General features: G+C 36.3%; 1 protein-coding gene across 2 annotated transcripts in view; it reads right to left on the bottom strand.

The window, feature by feature from the left end:
- PIK3R4 (phosphoinositide-3-kinase regulatory subunit 4) overlaps positions 1–16,049 on the bottom strand; it is a 79,730-nt gene that overhangs the window by 36,861 nt on the left and 26,820 nt on the right. For both annotated transcript variants that reach the window (XM_043595422.1, XM_043595421.1), the window contains 3 exons: positions 13,741–13,914; positions 9,701–9,846; positions 7,045–7,248 (listed from right to left, as the gene is read on the bottom strand). In XM_043595422.1, the coding sequence (XP_043451357.1) occupies positions 7,045–7,248; positions 9,701–9,846; positions 13,741–13,914 (524 nt within the window). The remainder of the gene's footprint in view (positions 1–7,044; positions 7,249–9,700; positions 9,847–13,740; positions 13,915–16,049) is intronic.

The raw sequence follows: 16,049 nt of genomic DNA, 5'->3' as shown, positions 1-16,049 counted from the left end.
AGACCAAAATCTCTGACATAGATACAGTATTTCTCAACAAACATGAGCAAACTGATTTCAACAATACATTAAAAAAAATCATCCACCACAATCAAGGGACATTTATTCCAGGGATGCAATGGTGGTTCAAGATTTGCAAATCTTGGAGAATTAACAAAATGAAGAATAAAAAATTATATGATCAATAAGCACAGAAAAAGCATTTGATACAACGTCCATTCATGATAAAAAAAACTCTCAACAATATGGTTTAGAGAGAACATACCTCAATATAATAAAGGCCTTATATGAAAAACCCACAGGTAACATCATACTCAATGGTGAAAAACTGAGAGCTTTTCTGCTAAGATCCACTAAGACAGAGATGTCCACTCATACCACTTTTATTCACCATAATAATGAAAGTCTGAGCTGCAGCAATTGGACATGAAAAAGAAATAAAAGGCATCCAAATTGGTAAGGAATAAGTAAAACTGTCACTATTTGCAGATGATATCATACTATATTAAAAAAAACCCTAATGACTCCACCAAAACACTATTAGTACCGATAAATGAGCTCAGTAAGTTGCAGAATACAAAATAAATACACAGAAATCTGTTGCATTTCTATACACTAATAATAGAGCAGCAGAAAAAGAACTTAAGAAAACAAATTCCATTTACAATGGACCAGAAAGAATAAAAAAAATGCCTAGGTATAAACTGAAGCAAGGAGATGAAAAACCTGTATTCTGAAAACTATACATTGATGAATTAAATGGGAAATTCAATTTAATCAAAACCCAATTCAATTAAAGAAAATGACACAAATGGGAAGACATACTGTGTTCATGAATTGAAAGAATTAATATTGTTAAAATGTCCATACTACCCAAACCAACCTATAGATTCAATGCAATCCCTATCAAAATACCAACAGGTTTCACAGCACTACAACAAATAATACTAAAATTTGTATGGTATCACCAAAGACCCCAAATAGCCAAAGTAATCCTGAGAAAAAAGAAAAAAAGCTGGAGCTATCACAATCGAGGAATTCAAGATATACTATAAAGCTGCAGTAGGGGTGCCTGGGTGACTCACTTGGTTAACCATCCGACTTCGGCTCAGGTCATGATCTCACAGCTTGTGAGTTTGAGCCCCATGTCAGGCTCTCTGCTGACAGCTCAGAGCCTGGAGCCTACTTCAGGTTCTGTGTCTCCCTCTCTTTGCCCCTCCCCCGCTCATGCTCTGTGTGTGTGTGTGTGTGTGTGTGTGTGTGTGTGTGTCTTTCTCAAAAATAAACATTAAAAAAGTTTTTTTTTAAATAATAAGTAAAGCTGCAGTAATCAAAACATTATGACACCGGCACCAAAAAAAGACACATACATCAATGAAACAAAATAAAGCACCTAGAAATAAACCCATACTCATATGGTCAATTCATCTATGACAAGGAGGCAAGAACATACAATGGGAAAAGCCAATCTCTTCAATAAATGATGCTGGAAAAACTGGACAATTACATCCAAAAGAATACACCTGACCACTTCCTTACAGAATACACAAAAATAAACTCAAAATAAATTAAAGACCTAAATGTGAGACCTGGAACCATAAAATTCCTAGAAAACATAGGCAGTAATTTCTTTGACATGGGCCATAGAAACATTTTTCTAGATATGTCTTCTCAAGCAAGGGAAACAAAAGCAGACATAAACTACTGAGACTACCCAATATTAAAAGCTTTTGCAGAGCAAACGAAGGCATCAACAAAGCCATCAATAACTAAAAAAGACAACCTAATGAATGGGAAAAAACATTTTTGCTATTGCACAGCAAAAGAAACCATCAACAAAACAAAAAAGACCATCTAACGAGTGGGAGAAAATATTTGCAAATGATATATCCATTAAGGGGTTAGTATCTAAAATATATAGGGGCTCCTGGCTGGCTCAGTCAGTGGAGCACGTGACTCCAAAATCTTGGGTTTTGAGTTCGAGCCCCACATTGGGTATAGAGATTACTTAATAAGATCTTGGGCACCTGGGTGACTCCATTTGTTAAGCATCTGACTTCAGCTCAGGTCATGATCTTGCAGTTCGTGAATTCGAGCTCCGCGGCGTGACAGCTCGAAGCCTGGAGCTTCCTTCAGATTGTGTCTCCCACGCTCTCTGCCCGTTCCCTACTCACACTCTGTCTCTTTCTATCTCTCAAAAAGAAATAGACATTAAAAAATAAATAAATAAAATATTTCAAAAATAAAGAAAAGAAAAAAAAACTTGCATAACTCAACATCAAAAAAAAAAAATAATAATCCAATTAAAAAATAGGCAGAGGTCAGGGCACCTGGGTGGCTCAGTCAGTTAAGCGTCCAACTTCAGCTCAAGTCATAATCTACCGGTTTCTGAGTTCGAGCCCCAAGTTGAGCTCTGTACTGATAGCTCAGAGCTTGGAGCCTGCTTCAGATTCTGTGCCTCCCTCTCTCTCTGCCCCTTTCCAGCTCACACTCAGTCTGTCTGTCTCTCTGGCCAACAGACATGTGAAAAGATGCTCAAGATCACTCGTCATCAGGGAAATGCAAATGAAAATCACTGAGATATCCCCTTACACCAGTTGGAATGACTAAAATCAAAAGGACAAGAAATAATAAGTGTTGACAAGGATATGGAGAAAAGGGGACCCTCATGCACTGTTGGTGGGAATGCAAACTGGTGCAGCCACTGTGGAAAACAGTATGGAGGTTCCTCAAAAAATTTAAAAAAATAGAGCTACCCATATGATCCAGTAATTCCACTACTGGGTATTTACCCAAAGAATATAAAACACTAATTTGAAAGGATATGTGCACTCCTATGTGTATTGCAGCATTATTTACAAAAGCCAAAACTTGGAAAACAGCCCAAATGTCCACTGATAGATGAATGGATAAAGATGTAAGATATATAGGGAATATTACTCAGCCATTAAAAAGAATGAAATCTTGCCATTTGCAACAACATAAAGCATCTCCTTTAATGCTAAAAAAGGAGAAAGACATATCCTGTATGATTTCACTCGTGTGTGGAATTTAAGAAACAAAACAAATGAACAAAGGAAAAAAAGAGACAAACCAAAACCAAAAACTCTTAACTATAGAGAACTGATAGTTACCAGAGGGGAGGTGGGGGTGGGGGTGGGGGAATGAGTGAAACAGGTAAAGGAAATTAAGAGTACACTTATCTTGAGCAGTGGATAATGTACAGAATTGTTGAATAACTATATTGTACACCTGAAATTAATATAACACTGTAAACTATACCGGATTTAAAACTTTTTTAAAAAACAAGGCTTAAAAGGATCAAACTGATTCCAAATAAGTTAACTGTAGAACAGAACAATCCAACACTGTATCAAGAAATTCAGCACTCTAACAACATAAAATTCACAATCAACAGAAAAAGAAACTGGGTGGCTGGGGATCAGAGATTGGAGGAAAACTTACATTTTATTATGTATCTTCCAATATCTTTTTATTTATTTTTATTTTTATTTTTATTTTTATTTTTTTAAACATTTTTTAATATTTATTTATTTTTGAGAGAGAGAGAGACAAAGCACAGGCAGGGGAGGGACAAAGAGAGAGAGAGAGAGAGAGTGTCACAGAATCCGAAGCAGGCTCCAGGCTCTGAGCTGTCAACACAGAGCCCGACGCAGGGCTCGAACTCATGAACCATGAGATCATGACCTGATCCGAAGTCAGGCACCCAACCGACTGAGCCACCCAGGCGCCCCTCCAATATCTTTTTAATTTTACACCTTGTGTCTATACTACCAGTCAAAAAGTATTCAAATAAAAATCTTTTAAAAATCAAAAATGTTTAGTATTTGCCATTTTTTAAAGGAGTGAAATCAGAATATTCTTTTTTTTTTTTTTTTTAAAGAGGATTGATTTTTTTTTTCATATTTATTTATTTTGGGCAGAGTGCAAGTGGGGAGGGGCAGAGAGAAGGGGACAGAGGATCTGTAGCAGGCTTTGCGCTAACAGACTGACAGCAGCAAGCCTGATGTGGGGCTCAAACTCACTAACTGTGAGATCATGACCTGAGCCGAAGTCTGATGCTCAAGTAACTGAGCCACCCAGGTACCCCAGAAATCAGAATATTCTTATTCTGTATTAGCGGGTGATCAAATGGATACAAATAAAACAGACAGTTCTTGTGAATGAGATTCCAAAACAGCCCTGCCATGTATCACCTCCAGAAGGTAAATCCTATTAAAAATCTGGAGTTTAGGCAGATTTTAATTACCATATATTTCAAAAGTGTACTTTAAAAGTCTATTTTCCATGGGGCGCCTGGGTGGCTCAGTCAATTAAACATCTGACTTCAGCTCAGGTCATGATCTCACGGTTCGTGAGTTCGAGCCCCGCATCAGGCTCTCCACTGACAGTGCCGAGTCTGCTTGGGATTCTCTCTCTCCCCATCCTCACTTCCCTTCCCCCACTCGCGCTCTCTCTCAAATAAACTTAAAATTTTTTTTAAATTAAAAATAAAAAAAATAAAAGTCTATTATCCAGAACCCTGAACATATTTTCCCATAGAAACAATGCTAGGCTGGTCTAGAAAAGTCTGTTTTACCCATGATGCATCTCAAGTACAGTCCTATACAAAAAGCACCGTAAAACCCCAAGGGGGGAAAAATTGTAGGCGTATTCAGAATTCACATTTGCAGAGGCTAAAAGCATCCTTCCCTCTGTATCCCTGACATTAGGAATAGGGACTCAGTTCCCACCTCCAAAGCCTCCCCCTGACTCCAAGCCTCTGCAAATAATGCCAAGAAAGGTAGCACAGGGACCAAAAAGAAGCGAAGCAGATAAAAGGCGTGCAAGGGGCTGGAGGAAATGAACTGCACATGGAATCTTCCTAAGTCCATAAAAACCTCAAACAAGTCTCTCAGTCTTAGCTCCCTGTCCTTTATTTTGAGGCCAGATGGCATGTTGAAGGAGGAAGGGATTTGGAGTTAGACTGGTTTAGGTTCAAATGTCAGCTTTAAGCTGAATGAACTGTGTGAGCATAAGCAACTTAACTATCCTCTTTGGGCTGCAGTTTCCTTAACTATAAAATAGGGAATAACATCTGTTGTTCAAGGTTGTTATAAGATCAGTCACAAAATATGGAAAGCACCAACTGCAGCGGTAGATTTGTTGAAGGTCCTCAAAAAATGGAGCCTGGTATTGTTCTGCTGTTACTTCTTCTGAGGACCTCAGAGACTCTGGCTTGCTCTCCCCTCTACTAGCAGCACCTGTCCCTTGAAACAGAGTACTACTAACCCTTAGGAGTCTCCTAAAACTGTTAGTAACAGAAACAACATAAAACACAGGGAAACATGTTCCTCCTTCCCTACTGATACAAATGTGGGTACAAGTGACAGACAAATGAATACATCAAGCACTAATATTCAGAGAAATACAAATCAGTGAGTTTAGTGATTTCATCATGGTACCCAAAAATGAGGGCTGGCACTCTGGAAGCAGCAATGGTAGAAGGGTTTAGAATAGGAAGCAGAAGGTAAAAAGGCTACGGAAACTGCTCCTTCCCTCTCCCTCCTCTCACCCATGGCAGTGGCAAAACCTATACCCACAGCAAGATGAAAAGCAAGAACGAGGGGCTAGAGAGGCTTCATGAAGTAACCAATGACTTAGTGTGAAATTTTAGTACAGAAGCTTTTAATACACAGAATTTGTAGAAGAGAGAGGAGTACAAAGAATCACACCATCCAAACCCAAAGAAACATCTAAATTGGGGTGGTTTTTACTATATGCTTAAGTCTTTTTGATAAGGATTACTTACTCAAGAGAAACAATAGAAAACTGCGATTCAATATCCAATTTTCCATAAATTGCTTTCTAAAATATTTAATACATCTAATGTATGAGACAAGGTTAAAAGAAGACCCAAAGAAAAAGCTCTTTAGTAATTCAAGTCATATCAAATTAGGTCTTCTAAAATATAGGAAATAGAACCACTGGCCTGGAAGGGGCATTCAGAGGCAGCTCTCGCCTCCAGGCAAATTGAGACCTAAAAGAACCAAAATGGTTATTGACCAGGCTCCCTAGGAGATGGGATATTCAATATCCCATAGGAGATGGGATAATTCAATATTCAATCACCTAAAGCAACATATGAGCCTGAAACAGCACTGGACACTCAGTGACTAGTACAATACAAGAAAGGATTTATATCTTCAAATTGATCTAATTCTCTCTGCAACTGAAGCATTTTCTCATGTTCTTGCTGACAAGACATGACTGACAAGTATTCTTTTAACCAAAATGTCCTGCAGACTTAAAGACCATCATTAAAGTTATCTCTCAGTATTTGCTTTAAGGCTCATGGAACATTTATTCATAAATTGTATTCTTTATTTCCAGCCATTTTCATTTCTATCTTGACTTCTCTAAGTTCCATATATCCCTCTTAAAACAGGACACTGAATCTGGACTATTTCTAAAGAGGCCTTACTAATTCCAAGGATAATAAAAAGATTACTTATTAGTTTTGACATCACCTGTTAAATGATACAAATTCATAGGCTTTTAATATACAACAGAAACTGGCTTATTCAATCTAAGATGCATTATAAATCCCAATCATTTCTGATGTTTGCATGTAGTGAGAACTCTTTACATTTGAACTAAAATAAACCAATATCTTTCTGTGGTGCATCTGTGCTTTGCAATGTTTCCTCTAATTGAATTTTTTTTTTTTGGTGAAATATGGAACTGAATCAAGAATATTACTCACATTTAAGGTTATATCTACTTTCTCCATTATTTACATAGACAATAACCACAAAAGAAACTTAACAGGTCTCCCATGATTCCTTACTTAGCTCAAACTAATGCCTTATCATCATCCTAGCATCTCCAATATGCCAAAGCAAATGTATATATTTGCCAGGTTTTATTCATTTTTTTATGATGTGACTTAATCAACCAAAAAAAATTTAATAGCTAAATGGATTCTTGAATGTTCTTAGCGAATTTGTGTTTAAATGTAAGATTTCAGAAAGGTGATACAACCTGTGAGAGCAATTTCTTCAGAAGCTGTGCTATGGCAGGATCCTCCGGTGGGGGGCAGTCAGGAAGAGACCCATTTCGCTTCTTTTGGCGCATGTGAAGATGTCTGAACAAGCTAGTAATATCTTTAGACCTCAAAGCATAATCAAATATAGAACGACTTACTGGATCTTTTAAAACACTGAGTAGAACAAGTTTCCTTTCAATCTATATTAGAAAAATAAAAAGAATCAACCAAAGATACAACATACATTACAGTTATTTTTATATTCAGTAAATACAACCTGTGTTAACATAGGTATTTATTTTCTAAGAAAATGGGAGATACCAACATTTGCGATTTTGCTTAGAAGAAAAAAGAATACCAATGACCTTTAAGAGCTAAGGTTTCTCTTTTCATTGTTAGCATTTGAGTATACATCTGTGTCTTTCATATTGGAAGAATAACTATACCCAGGATGGAAAAATTTAGAAAATGACAAAGAGCCTTTTTCTGGATGCCAAATGTGATGACCTCCTAGATCAAAAAAGTACCCGTGGCTCACAGGTCTAACAGCCAACAGGTACTGACCAAGAAAAGAAGCTCAATCATCACAGGGGTGCCCATCAGTCATTAGGTTTCTCAGTAGCTTCAACCACTTCTAAAAAATATTACTCTCTCCACAGAGCTCATAAAATCCTTCCTTTTATTATCCCCAAGGACACCCTCCTTGTCAACACATATATAATAAAAAGGATGAGCATACTAACAGTAACCAAGAGGACTTTCTTTGGACCTACTTAACTACCTGGTAAACTAGCCAGGCGAAACCAGCATAAAACGGTATCTTTTGTCTAATTCAAATTGTAGAAAGGTAAGATTTATGAAGCATATGTATCATTAGCCTCTCAACTCCTAATCCTGGTCTCTCAAAAAATAAAACTATATATATACTTTTTATTATGAAATATGAAATATATATTTTTTCCTGAGAAAACAAAGAGAGTGGTGCAGATTTCTTAAAAAACACTTAATGTCAGATTTATTTTTTAATGTCAGATTATAATAAACCACCACTAAGTTATTACAAACGCAAGTAATTTTTAATTCCCAAGGATACTTTCTCCACACTGTTTTATAAGAGTTTAATAAACAAACTTCTAAATTTTTTATCTTAGAGAAAGCGAGCATAAGCAGGGAGAGAGGGGCAGAGGGAGAATCTTAAGCAGGCTCCACACTCAGAGGAGAGCTAAGGCAGGGCTTGAACCCTGGGATCATGACCTGAGCTAAAAACCAAGAGTAGAATGCTCAAATCACTGAGCCACCCAGGTGCCCCTCACAAACTTCTAAACAGAATAACTAGTTAAAAGTAGTAAGACTCTCTAGACCTGATTTCCAAGGGAACTTCAATAAATTTTAAAAGAAAGGGGTGCCATGCTCAGCATGGAGCCTGCTTAAGATTCTCTCTCTCCCTCTTCCTCTGCTCCTCCCCCTCCCCTACTCCCACATGTGCTCTCTGTTAGGAAGGAAGGAAGGAAGGAAGGAAGGAAGGAAGGAAGGAAGGAAGGAAGATGGATGGGGTGCCTGGCTCGCTCAGTTGGAAGAGATGCAACTCTCGATCCTGGAGTCGAGTTCAAGCCCCACATTGGGTGTGGAGATTACTTAAACTTAAAAAAATAAAAGAAATAAAAAAGGCATATTTTCTAGTAATATTACCTTATATATGTATATAAATTGCTGAGATAAAAATGAGAAATTCTACAAACTATGAAATAAAAGAATGATGACCCTCAGAAACGGATAAATCTACGAGGAAAAGGACAGAAGGCACAGCCAAGCCTCCTCATTTCCAGAAGATATCCAATGTCATTTTCTCCAACCAAAGGAAGGTACATTGGAACATAAAAGTACTAGGAGCCAGAAGCATGTGAATTTGCAAAAGGGAAACACAGTTTTACTAAAAAATTGGATATTTCACAGTATTTTAACAAACAGAATCATATCTCAACAGTTCACTCAATTTAGATAGGTATGTATTTTGATAATGAGCTTTCCAGGAAGATGAAGGGTATAACAAGCTGGGTAAAAAACTGCCTTATACAAACCAAATACCCAAAGTTTATCATCAAGTGCTATACTGGGAAGGGAGCGGGGGAGACAAGTCATTAGATTAAAACAAAAACAACAACAACAACAACAAAAAAAAAGATTAAATAAGATTTTTAAAAGATTAGATTTTTTAAAAAAAGAACAGAGAAGAAATCAGAACCAGTTAGTGGTCCAAAAAACCAAACATCCGTAAAAGGCTTTTTCCAATTTATTATACATGCTGAGTTTGGCTGAAATCAGTTATATTTTTTACAATAAAAGCAGAGGTCCATCAATATATGTTTCCACTGCATTTCCCGTTAACAGTAGATGTTTCACAACACTGCACATAAGAAAATAAAGTATGAACTAGTAAGGGCTATATTATGCATAACATGATGGATAACATAAGTCTCTTGAACTTTTCTCACCTTTAATACTGTTTGTTCAAATAACATTAACTTACAGGAACGTGAAAATGGTGTAGCCCAATTTAAATCTTTGTAAACTTAAATAAAAACAGGACTCTCTAAACCTTTTTTTAAGGGGTGCAGTTTGGAGAGGATTGACTCCAAGTTGGAAAAAGCATACCTGTATTATTGGTTGAGTAATATACGGGTTAAGGTAAGGCATCAGTTTGCAGTATACATCAGCTGTACTTATTTGATGAGCCACCACTGTGATAAATCCTACGGCACCATAGCGTATCCACAAATTGGGATGACACAGAAATGGGGCTAATAAGGAAAAGAAAAAGGTATGGATTTAAACCATGCTCATAAATTTTAGGATAAACAAATTTTCACCTTATAACACAATAAAGGGATTATACCACAATGTTACTTTACTATCAGCTGCTTTCACATACTCAATTATCCTAAGGCATAAACTCAACTCAACATACTGATATTATAATATTTCCTATCATAAATATCGGCATTAATACCATAAAAGAATATAAACAGTACTACTCTGACATTCTTTTTAATGAAAAGGTTTGATCAAGTCTAATATATCTTTCATAAAGTCATTCACAAGGCATTATGAGTAGAAACTAAAGGCAGAAAACATGATGCCCATCCTTAAAGAGATTAAAATATACGATTAAACCAGAGAAGTAAATGAATGTTTTCACCCCTTTTAACTATATTGTGTATTACACCTGAATATCAACAACTTCAACTAATCAAAGATTTTGAATAAAATTCAAACTTTTAAACATGTGATTTAGATAAAACTTCTAGGGCCCCCTGGGTGGCTCAGTCAGTTGAGCGTCCGACTTCGGCTCAGGTCATGATCTCACAGCTCATGAGTTCAAGCCCTGCGTCGGGTTTTGTGCTGACAGCTCAGAGCCTGGAGCCTGCTTCGGATCCTGCGTATCCCTCTCTCTGCCCCTAACCCACTCGCATTCTGTCTCTGTCTCTCTCAAAAATAAATAAACATTAAAAAAAAAATTTTAAAAAAAATTAAACTTCTAAAAGCAAAAAAATATACATACACATAAAGAGACACATATTTGTTCTGAGTATGCAGAAGCATCAGCATTGAGAGGATATTAAGTTTGTAAGAAATTTAGGGTAACAGAGAAATAACACTGTCACATGCTAATATTACTTATAGAAAAGGGGAAAGGAGAAAAAAATTTGTTCAAAGTATGTTTCCAAAGTTCTGCTATTTCCAATTCTTTTAATTACACGTGAAGGAGGTTAGATAATTTCATAAGCACCATGCGGCCTCTGATACATCCAACAAAGGAGGGTTGGTAGTTTCCCTTTGACAACAGGCAAAATGAGGACTGGAAAAGCATTGAAAAACCTCCAAAAAGTAGCTAAACTCAAAATGACTTGGCAGGAGTTAGGCATGAGCTTGAATTATTGGTCCTAATTCTTTACATTACCTCTATTACTGTGCTCATGGTATACAAAGGGTACTTCTCTGCCTCTTGCTTTTAGTTCGGTCTTATTAACCTGCTCTGGCCAATGAGATATTACCAGATACAACACTAATAGAGGCTCGAAATGTGCCACACAGCTAAGCTTGCTGTCTCATGCTTCTGCCATCACCCAGAACATAACCTGGATAACTGCTCCCTATCTAACATGGGCACCAGAATGAGGCAGATGGATTACTGTCACCCCAGACAATCTGGAGATACAAAGCCTAGAGCAGAGCCACCCATACAGCCCACAGATGCATAACAGTTGACATTACTGAAGCATTTACTGAGATTCTGTGGTTGATTGCTGTACAGCATCACTGTATCAGTAAGTAGCTAACTGATACAAAGAACCTAAAATATTCAAGAGGATTTCCTATCAAACAGTGTACTTGATCTTTTCTCTATTCCAATACATTCCAATTATCTGGGGACAAGCACAAGGGAAGGGAGTATTGATAATATCTAAGTGGGAAGAATATAGTTTTTTCAAAAACCATCAAAGAAATCATGATGCCATCGTCACCACCATCATTCCCTTTAAGATTCACTACAACAGACTACGTATAAAAACAGAACAGAGAGATGTGTATGATTTATCATACTTTAGGTGTTTCTAAAATTCTAAAAACTGTTTTTTCTTTGGAATAGTTCAAAATGCCAACCAATGATTGCCTACTTGATTCTTCTCAGCAAGGCTTTTTTTGCCCCCCAACAGATAGTACCAAATTCATTTCCAGTTCTAAGGCAGTTCTCCATTCAAGAGTTTGTACCATATTGGGTTTATCCTATACCTAAAGACAATCATTTATTTTGATGCTAAACTAAAGACACAGAGTGTCCCATTTGTTCATCCTATGATCAATGACAAGCAACAGCAGAACCCAGAAAAATCTCTGAAAAATATGACAGGTAAAATACTGTATGATGATTTTTTTTAAAGTTGACAGACATCCGTTTTTCAGAAAAATAAAATGCTACTTATGAACTATAAAGTCTCAAAAATAGTTTCCAAGTAATTAGGCAACAGAAGAAATGTATTATATGAAACTAGAACATACAAGTACATATTTATACACAGAGAATATTCATTAAAATAAGGAAGTTCAAAGTCAAAAGCCAGAAAAACTTGACCCATAAAGGTAATACCACTTTCACAGGAGAAAAAAGAAAACACTGATGTGAGAATTCAGAAAATGAAAATAAGCAGGAAAGTATTCCACACAGCAAGATATGCATGTTAAGACAATACATTTTCTACTTAATATTATTATGGAAACACTGCTTTCTATATCTGCCTTATACTACATGGCACTCTATAGCTTAACATTTCAATGCAATAGAGATTCTCATCATGATTGTGGTGCCAATACTCAACAATTTCTATTAAATTTATAATTATTTTTACAATAATCATCAAAAATTCAAACCAAATCAGGGTTAAAAACTAAAAGAACAGTAATTATAGATATTAAGAGTGTAAAGTAAGAAACCTACATATACTTAAATTTGTCACAATTTTTTTTAAAAAGCTACAGTCATGCCTTTATATTTTCCAGAAATTTTATGCATTTCTACTAGCTACTACCTATCATCCCAACAGTCTAAATAAATACTAACTCCTTTGTCTTTTTTTCTGAGGATTGCCTTAAGAATAACCTATAACCGACCAATTTTGGCTTTCTATTGATTTTCCTTAGCAAAACATTCAACAGCAATTAAACATTTTATCCAAAAAAGGCAATTTTCCAAGATTCCATGTCCTCTTAGAGCAGAGATATCTTACACTGCTTACTTTCTTAAAATGTGATAAGAAGACTAAAAGTTCCAAATATTCTTAATTTTAGTATGTATGATGTTTATTTGTTTGCCTTTATTCTGAATTTTAAGTTGAGGGAAACAGATAAATGCTATAAAAAACCAAACATTAATTCTTTTCATTGGTTAATAAAATTATTAACAGTGGGGTGCCTAGGTGGCTCAGTTAGTTAAGCATCTGACATTGGCTCAGATCATGATCTCATGATTTGTGAGTTCGTGCCCTGCTTCTGGTGAGCTCAAGACCCACTTCAGGTTAGCTCGTGCTCTGTTCCAAGTGAACCCTACGTGTCTCTCTCTCTCTCTCTCCCTCTCTCTGCCCCCTCTCGCTCTCTGCCCTCACTCACTTGCGCCATCTCTCATAAATAAATGAATGAATAAATAAATAAAATTATTAACAGTAGTAACTTGAACACTATGAATTCTTAACTGGCAATCAGTGCAATGAGAGATGTCCTAGACAATCCTGTACATTCGATTTCAACTTAACTAGTGGTCAAGTGTTCAAAAAATAAGTTGACTCTTCAGAGCAGTTAAGGACTTTATCTACATCATGTTAAACAAAACAAAACAATTTATTTTTCAAGTTAAATACTTAACTACAGATAAAAACAAAGAGATATTTCCCAACATGGGCTAGAAGACCAAATGATCCTGTTTTTTTGCCTGCCTGTTTCTAATATACATGGGAAGCATGCATGCATAAAGATGCAAACACAAGTGCTCGTGCACACACACACACACACACACACACACACGGGACAATAAAATTGAAAATCTGACTCTGTATTTCCTAGAACTTTTACAATGCTCTATCAGTTATTTCTCTTAAAACATCCTAATTTTCTCCTTCTAATTTTGGGAAACAGACACTTACCAATATCACTGGCAAATTCATAGACATGGGGTTTTTGTAGTAGCCCTAACTGGCACATACAGGTAAGGGCATTAAGAGCTTTAACAATAACAAATTCCTCAGCATCACTAAGACCTTGTTGTAACAGAGGTTTGAGAATTGAGGAGCTTTGCCAACCAACATAGGCAGCAACACCTGAAAAAGAGAAGCAACATTACATGATTATTCTACACCTCATGGTGTAGAATACTATTAAGTTAAATACCATTAAGTTAAACAATAAAATTAATCAAAACCCAAATATATTGAGCAACAATCCAGAAGAGCACATCGTATGTCCTACTCAGCACAATAAATGAAAAAGATCCACACCAAAGCAAATCACCAAGAAATGCTGGAACACCAAGGGAAAAAAAAAAGATCTTATGAACTTACAGAAAGACAAACACGCCCCCTAAAAAGGAAGGAGAAACAATGAAAACGATCTTCATGAAACAATATTTAACAACAGAAGCTAGAACACAACAGAGCAAGACCTCCAAAGTTATGAAATAAATTTTACACTTAAACTGCCAGTAAAATAAGAGAACAAAAATAAGTTATTTTGCAACATGCAAGGAATACCCAAGTTAACTTTCCATGCCACCCTTCCTAAGAAAGTTTGAGGATGTACTTCAGCAAAATAAAGAAAATGCAGAATATACAAAATGGCAGATAGAACCTAGGAATTCAAGGGGGAAAAACTGATAATTGCTAGCAAGGATTCAGAAACCAATCAGCCATATTAGAACTAAAAGCCAATACATTTCAAAAATGTTATCAAAAAGAAAAATGGAGGGGCGCCTGGGTGGCGCAGTCGGTTGGGCGTCCGACTTCAGCCAGGTCACGATCTCGCGGTCCGTGAGTTCGAGCCCCGCGTCGGGCTCTGGGCTGACGGCTCGGAGCCTGGAGCCTGTTTCCGATTCTGTGTCTCCCTCTCTCTCTGCCCCTCCCCCGTTCATGCTCTGTCTCTCTCTGTCCCAAAAATAAATAAACATTGAAAAAAAAAAATTAAAAAGAAAAGAAAAATGGAATAGGAGTGCCTGGGTGGCTCATTCAGTTAAGTGTCCGACTGTTGATACTGGCTCAGGTGATGATCTCATTTATGGTTTGTGGAATCAAGCCCCGTATCAGGCTCCATGCTAGCAGCACGGAGTCTGCTTGGGATTCTTTCTCTCCCCACCCCACCCCTCCCCCACGTGCTCTCTCTCTCTCTCTCTCTCTCTCAAAATAAACAAACACTAAAAAGAAATTTTAAAAAATAGAAGAATGGAATAGATTACAAGCAACAGATAAAATTGGTAAGAAAGAAGTTTGATATTATAGACAAAGTGAAGAAGTATTACTTCTCTCAAAAAGGAAAACAAAGGAATGAATCTGAAACTCCAGCACAAAAAAGTCTTCAAGAAATCATGGTGTAAATAAAAAGTAAATTAAAATGTATAACGTCCTTAATAATCTGAAGACATAAAGGAAAATCCATTGATGACACTGTAAACATTCTCAAGTGATAAAGGAGTTGTGGCATTGGAACTATGGGAAAGCAAATATAAATATAGTACATTACTTGGCTCTAAAGACAATAAAATTTACATACTTATAATCATGTAAATTTAGCTTTGAATTTTCAGAATCAGTCTGTACAAAGCAGAAGACTTTATTCTGACTACAGAAGAAAATGTAAATATTATCAACTGTAACACTGTATTTGTTAGTTGAACTGTCAACTAATAACTGGTTGAAATATCCAACCAACAAAGAAAAGGAGAGACAGAAAGAAAGGGGTACTCATCTCCTTATAGTCCAAATGGGAAGAAGATCAGTAAGAAGTAGGTTTAATTATTTAAAGTTATAAAAATAGCACACGAAAAACTGAAGCACTGAAAATAGTGATCTACATCTCAAAAACAGAGGGGAAGAGGGATCAGGGCATGATATCAGTTAAATCTTCATGCGGCACAGAAAAAAATCAAGAGACAAAGTCTAAAGTCAAGAATTCTTTTCTATTTTTTTAAAGTCAAAAATTCTTAAAAGCAGTATAAAAATGTTAGATACAGGAATCAACAATGTGAAGATATCAAACTAAAAATAAAATCCAGAGCAGATGCCTCTGGAAAATGCAACTATTGTTTTTCATGCATTACTTTACAGATTTTAAATAATTTACAAAAACCTATTTCTCCTATAATTGAAAAAGTAATTATAGAAATTTTTTTCTTGGGGTGCCAGGGTGGCTCACTCAGTTTAGGGTCCAACTCTGGATTTTGGCTCAAGTCAGGATCTCATGGTTC

Source organism: Prionailurus bengalensis, chromosome C2 (assembly GCF_016509475.1).
Source record: "Prionailurus bengalensis isolate Pbe53 chromosome C2, Fcat_Pben_1.1_paternal_pri, whole genome shotgun sequence".
In the NCBI taxonomy this organism is placed as follows: Eukaryota; Metazoa; Chordata; class Mammalia; order Carnivora; family Felidae; genus Prionailurus; species Prionailurus bengalensis.
Note: the sequence above shows the minus strand (reverse complement) of the source record. Positions and strands in the feature narration are given on the sequence as shown.